The 13,865-nt window shown below is 50.5% G+C and overlaps 1 protein-coding gene across 6 annotated transcripts in view; it reads left to right on the top strand.

The window, feature by feature from the left end:
* BCL2L11 (BCL2 like 11) overlaps positions 1–13,476 on the top strand; it is a 70,231-nt gene extending 56,755 nt beyond the window's left edge. For all 6 annotated transcript variants that reach the window (XM_069583983.1, XM_069583980.1, XM_069583971.1 and 3 more), the window contains one exon: positions 12,944–13,476. In XM_069583983.1, the coding sequence (XP_069440084.1) occupies positions 12,944–12,979 (36 nt within the window). In that variant the 3' untranslated portion in view covers positions 12,980–13,476. The remainder of the gene's footprint in view (positions 1–12,943) is intronic.
* The last annotated feature ends 389 nt before the right edge of the window (positions 13,477–13,865 follow it).

Genomic DNA, 13,865 nt, shown 5'->3' on the forward strand with positions numbered 1-13,865 from the left:
CAGGAAGGGCTGAATCAAAGGATGATAAGGAGTCCTCCATAAGCAGTACACATCCAGAAGGTGTGCAGTGATAGGCTGGAGGTTAAAATTCCCCTTTGGGTGAGACCAGATGGCGTTCTGGGAAGACGGGAAATGACAAGGCCAAAGGACGCTCTCTCATCCTCTCTCACTTCTCCCACTGAGTCTCCTTTTCCTGAACGCACTTTCCTGAGCCAAGCCTAAGCCCTTAGGAGAATCAGTCGCCAAGGAGAAGATACCGTGGAAGGTCGAAGGCCCTGCTTTTCAGCGTTCTGTCCTGCATTGTGTGCTCAGTCATGTCTGACTCTGTGACCCCGTGGACTGTGGCCCACCAGGCTCCTCTGTCCATTCTGAGTCTCCAGGCAAGAATTCTGGAGTAGGTTTCCATTCCTTTCCCCAAGCTGTATATGACATGCATTTCCAAAAGGGATTCAAGAAGGCAAAACTATAATAGCTGCTCATCTTTGTCTCCTTAAAGCAGAACTGGGGACACTTAGCTCTAAGGGAACCCCTTCCCTGGGCTTCCCTGGTAGCTCAGGTGGTAAAGAATCCGCCTGCAACTCGGGAGACCTGGGTTGGATCCCTAGGTTGGGAAGATCCGCTGGAGGAGGGCATGGCAACCCACTGCAGTATTCTTGCCTGGAGAATCCCAAGCACAGAGGAGCCAGGCGGGCCACAGTCCATGGGACGGCAAAGAGTCAGAAATGCCTCAGCACAACGCACAGCACAGCATAGCAACCCCTTCCCTACTGACTAAACAAGCTCAAATTTGGAGGACCATTCTTAAAATGCACCCCAGAGATGCCATGTTCCATTGCAGACTTTCTGGCTCAGAAGGACCTCTGAGAGCTTATACTACCTCATTACATTTTCAGTTGTCTAGGCCAGTGGTCCCCAACCTTTTTGGCACCAGTTTTGCAGAAGACAATTTTTCTATGAACCAGGGGGCGGGGGAAGCCTTCAGGATGATTCAAGAGCATTACATTTACTGTGTCCTTTACTTCTATTATTATTATGTCAGCTCCATCTCAGATCATCAGGCATTAGGTCCCAAAGACTGCAGACCCATGCTCTAGGCGGTCATTTTCCTAAACAATTTATTTGACCCAAGTATGTTTATTAAGATCGTACCAATCTCCTAGGTGCATATGAAAATACAAACGTGCTTAGGGGCTTGCCTAGTGGTCTGGTGATTGAGAATCCACCTTACCATGCAGGGGAGCCTGGGGAAGTGAGGGGGCTGCAGCTCCCCTGGGTGTCTCATCCCACCCCCATCTGGTCCCAGAATCCCCGTGTCACCTATCGTGACAGCAAAGACGCTTGCTCCTTGGAAGGCAAGCTGTGACAAACCTAGGCAGCATATTAAAAAGGAGAGATATCACCTTGCCCACAAAGGTCTGTCTAGTCAAAGCTATGGTTTTTCTAATAGTCATGTATGGATGTGAGTATTGGACCATAAAGAAGGCTGAGCGCCAGAGAATTGATGTTTTTGAATTATGGTGTTGGAGAAGACTCTTGAGAGGCCCCTGGCAAGCAAGGAGATCAAACTAGTTAATCCTAAAGGAAATCAGTCCTGAATATTCATTGGAAGGACTGATGCTGAAGCTCCAACACTTTGGCCACCTGATGTGAAGAGCTGACTCATTTGAAAAGACCCTGATGCTGGGAAAGATTGAGGGCAGGAGGAGAAGGCGACAACAGAGGATGAGATGGTTGGATGGCATCACTGACTCAATGGACTTGAGTTTGAGCAAGCTCCAAGAGTTGGTGATGGACAGGGAAGCCTGGCATGCCGCAGTCCATGGGGTTGCAAAGAGTCAGATACGACTGACTGACTGAACTGACCTTGCATCAGGGGAAGGAATTCTTGCCCTCTGGATCCAGTTAGGGTCTGAGAACAGGAAGCCCCACCTAGAGATCAGAGACAGGGAGAAGAATAAGGTGGAATATCCCTGCCCCTTGCCTGCCTTCTTGTGAGATCACCTTGGGGTTTCCGTGCTCCTTGATGAAGGTCACGGCTCCTCTGAAGGTGTCACTGAATAGAGTTCTCTCCTCCAGGATCCAGTAGTCCCTCCCTGCTCTCTTCCCTCCCAACCTAGAGGCAGTAACAGCTGAACTTCACAGAAATACAGAAAGTGGGAAACAGATGTGGGTAGAGATAGAGCAAGACTGGCCACGAGTGGGTAACTATTAAAGCTGGATGACATGAACATGGAGGTACTTTATACTATTGTCTCTACTTGTGTATAACTTTGGAATTTTTAAATATGGAAAGTTAAAGGAATAGTTAATTCAAAAGTTACTTGCTGGAACTGATCTGCGTCTAGAAGCAAGCGGCCTGGGGGCAGTTTGGGGCGGGGCCGCAGGGCCAAGCGGGTCACATCTGAGAGACCCGCTCCCTTTGTTTTTTTAATGTTATTTATTATTTATTTGGCTGCACTGAGTCGTAGCTGTGGCATGCAGGATCTTCAGTCTTCCTTGCAGTATGTGCAATCTAGTTCCCTGACCAGGGATCAAATCCAGGTCGCCCTGCATTGGAAGCTTTGAGTCTTAGCCACTGGACCACCAGGGAATTCCTGGTTGGGCTCCCTTTAAATTCACAAGGCAGTGAAGGCCTTTTGTTACAGAGCCAACATAACCTAATACGAATTATTTGAGAAAGACTCCTCAGAATTTCGGATTAAGGTATATTGAAGGGACATGATGGCTGACTGCTGGGTGATGAGGGATTTTCCTTTTGCCATAAAGGACATGATTGGAACAGATGGTAACATCTGTATCAGATACGTAGATTAAACAAGGGGTCTCCACCTCTGGTCACAGACCAGCAGCAGCTTTAAATTAGAAATAAAATGCACAGTAAATGTAATGCATTTGAATCATCCTGAGATCATCCACCCCTCATTCGTGGAGAAACTGTCTTCCATGAAAGCAAAATGGCTGTCTGGGGAGGTCTTACAAATACCTGTGAAAAGAAGAGCGGCGAAAAGCAAAGGAGAAAAGGAAAGATATAAGCATCTGAATGCAGAGTTCCAAAGAATAGCAAGAAGAGATAAGAAAGCCTTCCTCAGCGATCAATGCAAAGAAATCGAGGAAAACAACAGGATGGGAAAGACTAGAGATCTCTTCAAGAAAATTAGAGACACCAAGGGAACATTTCATGCAAAGATGGGCTTGATAAAGGACAGAAATGGTATGGACCTAACAGAAGCAAAAGATATTAAGAAGAGGTGGCAAGAATACACGGAAGAACTGTACAGAAAAGATCTTCACGACCCAGATAATCATGGTGATGTGATCACTCACCGGGAGCCAGACATCCTGGAATGTGAAGTCAAGTGGGCCTTAGAAAGCATCACTACGAACAAAGCTAGTGGAGGTGATGGAATTCCAGTTGAGCTGTTTCAAATCCTGAAAGATGATGCTGTGAAAGTGCTGCACTCAATATGCCAGCAAACTTGGAAAACTGAGCAGTGGCCACAGGACTGGAAAAGGTCAGTTTTCATTCCAATTCCAAAGAAAGGCAATGCCAAAGAATGCTCAAACTACCGCACAATTGCACTCATCTCACATGCTAGTAAAGTCATGCTCAAAATTCTCCAAGCCACGCTTCAGCAATACATGAACTGTGAACTTCCTGATGTTCAAGCTGGTTTTAGAAAAGGCAGAGGAACCAGAGATCAAATTGCCAACATCCGCTGGATCATGGAAAAAGCAAGAGAGTTCCAGAAAAACATCTATTTCTGCTTTATTGACTATGCCAAAGCCTTTGACTGTGTGGATCACAAGAAACTGTGGAAAATTCTGAAAGAGATGGGAATACCAGACCACCTGCCTCTTGAGAAATCTTTATGCAGGTCAGGAAGCAACAGTTAGAACTGGACATGGAACAACAGACTGGTTCCAAATAGGAAAAGGAGTACGTCAAGGTTGTATATTGTCACCCTGCTTATTTAACTTACATGCAGAGTACATCATGAGAAACGCTGGACTGGAAGAAACACAAGCTGGAATCAAGATTGCTGGGAGAAATATCAATAACCTCAGATATGCAGATGACACCACCCTTATGGCAGAAAGTGAAGAGGAGCTAAAAAGCCTCCTGATGAAAGTGAAAGAGGAGAGCGAAAAAGTTGGCTTAAAGCTCAACTTTCAGAAAACGAAGATCATGGCATCCGGTCCCATCACTTCATGGGAAATAGATGGGGAAACAGTGGAAACAGTGTCAGACTTTATTTTTGGGGGCTCCAAAATCACTGCAGATGGTGATTGCAGCCATGAAATTAAAAGACGCTCACTCCTTGGAAGAAAAGTTATGACCAACCTAGACAGTATATTCAAAAGAGACATTACTTTGCCGACTAAGGTCCAACTAGTCAAGGCTATGGTTTTTCCTGTGGTCATGTATGGATGTGAGAGTTGGACTGTGAAGAAGGCTGAGCGCCGAAGAATTGATGCTTTTGAACTGTGGTGTTGGAGAAGACTCTTGAGAGTCCCTTGGACTGCAAGGAGATCCAACCAGTCCATTCTGAAGGAGATCAGCCCTGGGATTTCTTTGGAAGGAATGATGCTAAAGCTGAAGCTCCAGTACTTTGGCCACCTCATGCGAAGAGTTGACTCATTGGAAAAGACTCTGATGCTGGGAGGGATTGGGAGCAGGAAGAGAAGGGGACCACTGAGGCTGGATGGCTGGATGGCATCACGGACTCGATGGACATGAGTCTGAGTGAACTCCGAGAGATGGTGATGGACAGGGAGGCCTGGCGGGCTGCGATTCATGGGGTCGCAAAGAGTCGGACATGACTGAGCGACTGAACTGAACTGAACTGATGAAACTCGTCCCTGGTGCCACAAAGTTGGGTACTGCTGGATTAGATAGTAGGATTGCATCAAGGTTAATATCCTGATTTTGACCGCTGAACCATGGTTGTTCGAGAGGATGTCCTTATTCTTGGGAGACACACACTGAAGTTGTCAGGGATGAGGGCCATTGCTGTCTGCGGTTTACTCTGACATTCAGAGAGACAGCCCATAGGCAAACACGTGGGTTGTATCTTGGGGGTACGGGAAAAGGATAGAGAAACGGGGCAAAATGTCAATATTTGGGGAATCTGGGTGGGGACCCTAAGGAAATTGTTTACACTATTTTGCAATCTGGATGTCAAAATGAAAAAGTGAAAAACGTAAGACCTTTCGGCTGTGCCTAAATGGTGGCAGCAAGCAGGAGCATGGGCACACGGAGGACAGTCAGGAGTCCTCCTGGGGGACCCGGGACCCAGGGAGAGATGCTGTGCAGTCAGGAGACCCGGCCTCCCCGTGAGGAGGGAGGCAGGACAGTCCTAACCGCGGACTTGGACCTGAGCGACTGGAAGGGTGGCCTTTCCTGAGTCCAGAAGCGGGGGTGCAGGAGGAAGAGGCTGGGGAGGGGCGGGGGAGGGCAGGGAGGGCTCATGGAGAGTTCTGTTCTGTTGAGCTGCCAGCTTAGCTAGGGGCTGATCCAGAAACAGTGTTATCAGCTCGTTTTAAAGGGAAAATGTTGGGTTTTTGGAGAGCAGTCCCAGCCAGTTGGACTGTAAACTGTTGGCAGCTTGAAGAAAGGATACAGCGTAAATATTGAGGCATTTGCTTTAATGAAACACTTTTTGCAAAACACAACCTGGAGGAAACCGGGTCTTTAATCACGAGATGGAGGACCATCCATGCCTCCCTTAAGGCCTATATGGAGCATCTACTGGACACAGCCCGGATGCTGCATGGAGAGGGGGGTGGGCAGCCCTCAACCCTAGAGGACACTGGACTCCACCAGGGGCTTACACCGGAGAAGATGATGGCACCCCACTCCAGTACTCTTGCCTGGAAAATCCCATGGACAGAGGAGCCTGGTAGGCTGTGGTCCATGGGGTCACGAAGAGTCGGACACGACTGAGCGACTTCCCTTTCACTTTTCACTTTCCTGCATTGGAGAAGGAAATGGCAACCCACTCCAGTGTTCTTGCTTGGAGAATCTCAGGGACAGGGGAGCCTGGTGTGCTGCCATCTATGGGGTCACACAGAGTCAGACATGACTGAAGTGACTTAGCAGGGGCTTATACAAAATACCCACATACAGAGCAACCACTCCAAAACTCCAGTGGGATTCCAGTGCAGTAATTTTTTAAAAGCTCCCTTTAGAAAAAAAAAAAGCTCTTTTTTAAAGCGCCCAGGCTTCCCTGGTGGCTCAGTGGTAAAATGTCTGCCTGCCAATGCGGGAGATGCGGATTCGGTCCCTGGATTGGGAAGGTCCCCTGGAGGAGGAAATGTCGACCTACTCCAGTATCCTTGCCTGGAAATCCCACGTACAGAGGAGCCTGGTGGGCTACAGACCATGGGGTCACAAAGAGTCGGACACAACTTAGCAACTCAGCAACAATAGCAATACATGACCCAGTGTGACAATGTCTTGGGTGTACTGGGGGCTTACTCGGGTGTCTGCAGAAACCCTAGGCCCGCAGCAGCATCATATGGCGAGTGCGTCACCCTAGGGAGAAATCTCTGAAAGACAACACTCAACAAGGTGCTTTCTGTTTGTTTAGTTTTCTGTTATAGTTGCAAAACGTTCAGTCCTCCTTTCTGTTTCCCTTTGCCAGTTTGCCCTGGCACAGGCATCCGTGCGTCCTGCCAAATCCAGGATGAGTGGGAGGGCAGAGTGGGCTGGAGGGCCCAGGGCCAAGGCCACGGTGTGGTGTAGGTGAGGCCGCCCCAGGCTGTGTGCCCAGGGAGAGCCCCATCCATCGTCCAGTAGGACAGAGCCTCCCACTGACAAGGCCAAAGGGCTCAGCAAGGTCAGAGGGGCAGGAAGGGGCCAAGGCTGGGCTCGGTAGGGGTAGAGGCGGGATGGAATTGGCTTGCTGAGCAGGTCATGAAGGAAGGGGTAAACGGCGGTGTGCTTGACCCTCGCTTTCCAGAGCTTGGTGGGCGTGGCACGTGAGAGCGTCTCAGAATCCGGATGTTTCCTGGTCCCCTGAGAGACCAGCGTGGGAGGACACACCGCCTGCCCTGAGAGTGTGTACCTGGGGATGAGATCTGAGGACTTAGAGGGGGAACATGGCCACCTGAGCTGGGAAAGAAATCACAGTCTATGTTACCCCTCAGCTGGAATAGGGACTTGGAGGAGGGCATGGCAGCCTACTCCATATTCTTGCCTGGAGAATCCCATGGACAGAGGACCTGATGGGCTACAGTCCACGGGGACATGAAGAGTAAGCCAGGACTGAAGGGGCCGAGCACACACACACAAGGAGATGTCAGCTTGGACTTGCTCAGGGCCTTGCAAGGACGCTCTTTCAGCCTCCGGAAGCTGCCCTGGGGGAGCCTCCGCGGGCTCAGCCTCGGCGTTCCCCTGGGCGCCACTCCCGATCCCGAGCGTCTCTGGGCCTGACTCAGGCCCCCAGTCACCAAGCTCTGGGGCCGGCCTGCTGTCAGCCTGCAGGTAAATGCTCTCCCAGTGGCTCAACAGTAAAGAACCCACCTGTAACGCAGGAACCTTAGGAGGCACAGGTTTGATCCCTGGATTGGGAAGATCCCCTGGAGGAGGAAATGGTAACCCACTCCAGTATTCCCGCCTGGAAAATCCCGTGGATAGGGGAATCTGGTAGGCTATAGTCCGTTAGGATCGCAGAGTCAGACGTGACTGGAGCAGCTTAGCGCGCACGCATGCTCTTGTCCCCCCCCCCCCCCCGGGGATTTTAATAGTGACGTGGCAATCGTGTCTCTCTGGGCTTTGAACTGTAAGGGTCGAGGCAGCCCCTCTTATCCAGCGTGGTCCCTGGCACCAGGCACTCACTCAACAGGTGACCTTGGGACGGGTGGGTGCCAACTAAATGTCTGACTAGGATTCATGGCAAATCCTCTTTTCTGAAAGCCAGATTTTGTTCTGGGCTGCTGACCACAATTTGCGCTTTTCCCCACTTAAAAAATGAGCAGTGAGAACCTGGGCTGATTCACATCCCAGACATCTGTTTTAAGAGGTAAGTCCAGTCTTTGGCCAAATGGTTCTCCTTTTAGGGCCCCTCTTTTGCTTTGAGGCGGTCCCTTCCTCCTTCCACACTCCACCTACTCAGGTCCCCAGGCCACTAGGTTCCTCTAAACCCCTTCCTTTAATAGCTGCTGCTGGAGCGTGTTGCTGGCAGGGTTCTGGTGAATCAGTTTCCCTGGCGAATGAATGACCAATAATGGCTTGATGAAGGCAACATCTTGCAACTCTGATGACATGTGTATTTTGAAAACTTAAGTTTCTGTCTAAACTTGGTGGCTAGTACAAAACAGAATGAGCTTCCCTGGTGGCTCAGTGGGTAAAGAATTTGCCTGTAAGGCAGGAGACACAGGAGACATGGGTTCGATCCCGGGGTAAAGATTTCCCCTGGAGTAGGGAATGGCTACTCACTCCAGTATTCTTGCCTGAGAAATCCCATGGACAGAGCAGCCTGGAGGGTCACAAAGAGTTGGACACGACTGAGCAACTAAGCACATGAAGCGGAAGTTCACACTGATTCTAAGAAAATGATGCTTTAATTGAACGCAAGCCCAACAGCCTGGGCTGTCTCCTGGATGACCCCAGGCTCACTCCCGCATCACAGGCTTGCTGCCCCTCTTCCTTAAATGCTCAGATGTGCACAGGGTTGGCTTTTTAATGTTTCTGTTCAAATAGCCCCTTCCTGACCTGGCCTTCCCCTCCACCCCATCCAGTCCCACCTTCAGTTTCATCGTCTGGGCAGTAAGTCTTCGCACATGCTCCCAGAGCCCCAGCTTGAGTGTGTGTTGGAACCTGGGGAGCTTGGAGTGGCCGTGGGACAAGAGTGAGGGACCTGGGTCCTCTTCTCTGGGGGCCTGGTGATTGGAAAGGCCTGGGCTATATGTTCCATGAGAACTATGGGTGTAGGAGTCCCATTTCTTGCTTCTCCAGCATTGCACTTAGTAGGTGTGGGAAGACCTGGTTCTCACTTTAGCCAAAGAGCATGGCTACCTGAACACCCTGACAAGTTAAGAGAGCAATGGACTTCCTTGGTGGTCCAGTGGATGGGAATCTGCCTGCCAATGCAGGGAACACGGGTTTGATCCCTGGTCTGGGAAGAAGATGCCTTGAAGCCACATGCCGTGGAGCAACTAAGCCCCTGAGCCACTACTTGTGAGCCTGGGTGCTGCAACTGCTGAAGCCCGTCCACCCGAGAGCCTTTGCTCTGCAGCCAGGGAAGCCACTGTCGTGAGAAGCCACCGTCGTGAGAAGCTGGAGCTTCACGAAGAGGAGCCCCCACTCACTGCAGCTAGAGAAAGCCCGAGCGCAGCAACAAAAAACAGGTAAAGCAGAGACAGTGCTGAACTGGGTGGGAACAGGAGAGACTCATCTCCCTCCAGACACCTCAGAGGCTCCCTTCACGGGACCCAGTCGCCTGTGGTCTTTTATTGTGCACAGATCAGAGCATCAAGGCAGAAGTTTCTTTTTCTTCTTTTTTTAAATTTATTTATTTGGCTATGTCAGATCTTACTTGTGGCACGTGAGATCTTTGATCTTTGTTGCAGCATGCAGCCTCTTTAGTTTCAGCCTGTGGGATCTAGTTCCCTGACCAGAAATCAAACCAGGACCATCCAGGAAGTCCCATGGCAGAAGTTTCTTAAACTTCCCTTCCAGAAGAAATCAGGCTTAAAATACTTGCCCACCAGACGGCCAGGGGAGCTGGGGGATATTACATCTCTTATCTGATGGCTGTCTGTGAAGAGGCCACAGGGAACTGTCCTCAGAGCGTCCGAGAGACTGGGCTTTGAGCCATTCCCATGGGTCGTGACCCTGTTACCTCCACCTGGGTCCAAGCCCTGGGACTGACCTGCCTGGTGGGGCTCGGAATGTCTAGACAGACAGACAGACAGACAGACAGGCTGAGATGAGAGAGCTTGCTCCTGTGGCTGAAACTGAGTTTGTGCCCAGTGTGGGTGATTCCACATGGGTCGGGGGAGCGGGTTGGGTGTGGAGGTGCCGAGGGCTGGACCCATAGGTCAAGTCTACATCTGGGGTCTGAAGCAGTGAGAAGGAGCCCTGTTTGGATTAACATACACATTCCCGGGCTGCAAATCCCCTTTTCTAAAAGCATAAACACCCAGGAAGGCAGACATAAATCTGAAGGACTTTGGCCTCAGTGAGTTGTGTATGTCAACTTGTATAAATAATACTGCACTGCCTTAAAAATAATCCAGAAGGCAAGAACCAAACACTTTCACTGTTATAAAACTGGACTAAGGTTGCATTCTTCCCCCTGAAATTACTTTTCAGAGTTCATAAATATTCCTACCTTATGAGGAGGAAGGAAACAGCATTCATAAGATAGAGGACAGCATTTTTTTTGGATTATTTATGGGGTTTTTTTTCGGTCTGATTCTGAACCCTTTGAAGACATGAAGGCCTATATAAAGCAAGTTAGATGGTTTCTTTCCAAGAAACATCAAATAAAACTCCAGTCTCAGAAAGACAGAATTCTTTACCCGTGTTCCCAAATGCCAAGAACCTTCTTTTTCATGTTTTCTGTGACTGAACGTTATTTGCCTTAAGCTGGCCGTGAGTTTCACTGAAAATATCCACAGTGGAAGTGAACCTTGCGGGTAAGTGGAGGAGGACGCTTCATTGCCCCGTGACTGAGAAGGATCAAATGTTGGTCCAGAGAACAGCTGTGAGGACTGCCCAGCACAGGGTCAGCCTCTCAGGGGTCCAGGTTTGAAACTCGCAAGATCCTGACCTGTGTTGATCAGTGGACCAGACTGGAGTCCCTGTACGTCCTCTTCCGGTCTGCCTTTTCCCTACCCCAGCTCCTCTCTGAGGATTGCCTGCTTACTCAGTCGCTTTAGCTGTGTCCAATTCTTTGCAACCCCGTGGACTGTAGCCCGCCAGGCTCCTCTGTCCATGGGATTTTTCAGGCAAGAATACTGGCGTGGGTTGCCATGGCCTCCTCCAGGGGATCTTCACAACCTAGGGATCAAACCCAGGCCTGCTGCACTGCAGCAGGATTCTTTACCATCTGAGCCACCAGGGAAGCCCGTCTCTGAGGGTTAGTTCTCGTTAAAGCTAGCAGATGACTCAGAGTTCCAAGGAGGGCCAGTCTCTGTTCCTGCACATCTGTGCCCCGGGTCTTCAGAACTCATAGACCCAGGCCCAGCCTCTGATCACCACTGGGAAGGGCACCTCCTCCATCATATTGCCCCCTGGGTGGACACAGTCTGAAGGCATCCCACCCTCCTCTCTGACATTACTGTGTCTGATATTGGGGGCTGCTCTGGACAACCTGGCATGTTTCATACGTAAGTGTGTGTTTGTGCCATCTGCACATATGTGGCCATTGGTAGCGGCATCTCTTACTGAGTACGAGTACTTTGGCCACCTCATGCGAAGAGTTGACTCATTGGAAAAGACTCTGATGCTGGGAGGGATTGGAGGCAGGAGGAAAAGGGGACGACAGAGGATGAGACGGCTGGATGGCGTCACCGACTCAATGGACATGAGTTTGAGTGAACTCGGGGAGCTGGTGATGGACAGGGAGGCCTGGCGTGCTGCAGTTCATGGGGTTGCCAAGAGTCGGACACGGCTGAGCGACTGAACTGAACTGAGCTGACACTGAGCAAAGGCTATGCTTCAGAAAATAACTTACGGTGCAAAGCAACATCTATCCCAGAAGAACGTGCCCGTGTGCATGCCTGTGCGTGTGTGTGTACACATTCCAGCGTGGTGGAGGCAGGGAGGGACACCCCGATATTTACTGATCGCCTTCATTCATCTAGGGGCTTCCTGGCAGCTCAGATGGTAAAGAATCTGCCTGCAATGCAGGAGACCTGGATCTGATCCCTGGGTTGGGAAGATCCCCTGGAGAAGGGAATGGCAACCCACTCCAGTATTCTTGCCTGGAGGGTCCCATGGACAAGGGAGCCTGGTGGGCTACAGCCCATGGGGTTGCAAAAAGTCAGATGTGACTGAGTGACTAAGCACACACGCACACAACCCTCAATTTCTCAGTCTTCATTCTTCAGTCTTTCCTAGCATCAGGGGCTTTTCCAATGAGTCGGCTCTTCGGATCGGGTGGTCAAAGTATTGGAGCTTCAGCTTTTGTATCAGTCCTTCCAATGAGTATTCAGGGTTGATTTCCTTTAAGATTGACTGTTTAATCTCCTTGCAGTCCAAGGGACTCTCCAGATTCTTCTCCAGTAGCACAATTTGAAAGCATTAATTCTTCTGCACTCAGCCTTCTTTATGGTCCAAGTGTCACGTCTGTACATGACTACCGGGAAAACCATAGCTTTGACTATACTGACCTATGTTGGCAAAATGACATCTCTGCTTTTTAACATGCTGTCTAGGTTTGTCATAGCTCCATATTTAACACTTATTGGCACTTAACTAGCCCCAGCACTGTTTGGTGCTTTATCTGAATTATCTCCTCTAGTCTTCATATAGCTTGAGGAGACAAGTACAAATTATTGCCCTCATTTTTACAAGTAGAGGTACTCAAGCACCAAGAGGGGAAATAAGTCTCTGGGTCCTGCAGCTAGAAAGTGGCAGGGTCTGGGCAGGGGGCTGCAGAGCCTGCCGGGAATCCCAGCAGCACCCGGCCTGGCTCTCCGAGCTCAGGCACAGCAGACCAGCGACCGCACCTCCCTCCGGGTTGGGGCCTTCTGCCCTCATTCAGGGTGATGTCGCATCAGACGGGACATCTCACACCTGGACCGCCCTGTCCTCAAATCTGGGTTCCAGTACGTCCTCATCCTCCCACCCCTGCCGCTCAAACCCCTGCCACTGCCCTATTACTTCGGTTTTAGACCACTGAGCCCCCGCCCACTCATGCCACGCCTCTCTTCTCTTGCCATCCAGCCTCTTCAACATGAATTCCCCAGTAACTCAGCCTTTCTCTTGTAGGTTACAACCCTTTGGCAAAGTCCCAGTTCTGAGTGAACCCCACCCACCCACCGTCTTCTGGCCTGCGCTGGGCTGCTGAGTGTTTCTGGACATCGTCAGATGATACGATTGGCTTCTTGGCTCTGAATTCGTGATCTCAGTCTGTGAGCGGCCATCAGTGCCACAGGAGACCCCACTGTTCCCTCTGGAGGTCTGCTCCCCCCAACCCCCGCCACAGGATGACGACAATGCTCACAACCTCCTGTTCCACCCGGAACTTTCCCTGTAGTTCCAAACGCTCATCTTCCCACCAGCAAGCTCACCGGTCCCACCCAGACTGGCACCTCTTCTGTTTCCTCCTTCCTAGATGGATGGAGAGAAGTCTCTCCCCCTGCGCTCTGGATTCATCCCTCCAGCTACTCAGGAACTTCGCTTCCAGGACTTGCCTGGTGGTCGGTAAAACTTGGCCTGCCAATGCAGGGGGTGCGGGTTCGATCCCTGGTCAGGAAACTAAGATCCCACATGCCTTGTGGCCAAAAGACCACAACAGAAAACTGAAGAATATTGCAACAAATTCAATAAAGGTTTAAAAAATGGTCCACAAAAAAAAAAAAAAAAAAAAAAAAAGGACTGCACTCCCTTCTGCAGGGGTGCCCTCTGCAGGGAGCTCCCGCTCACTTTCATGGTCCTTTCTCCAGGCGACTTCCATCAGTGCACAGACATGCCCCTCTCCTCCTCCCAGAGCCCCTCCTTCCCTCAACAGCCACCTCCTGACTCCTCCATTCTCTTTCCATGCACACATGGCCCCCGCTCTCCCAGCCCCATGCACGCCCAGCCCCACTACAGCCTGGCTCTGCTCCCAACGCTCTTCTGATGCCTCTCAGTCAAGGCCACCCATGACCCCCTCTTGCCGTCCAGCCCCACCCACTCTGCAGCTTCATCT

The sequence above is a fragment of the Ovis canadensis genome, chromosome 3 (genome assembly GCF_042477335.2).
Source record: "Ovis canadensis isolate MfBH-ARS-UI-01 breed Bighorn chromosome 3, ARS-UI_OviCan_v2, whole genome shotgun sequence".
NCBI classification, from domain to species: domain Eukaryota; kingdom Metazoa; phylum Chordata; class Mammalia; order Artiodactyla; family Bovidae; genus Ovis; species Ovis canadensis.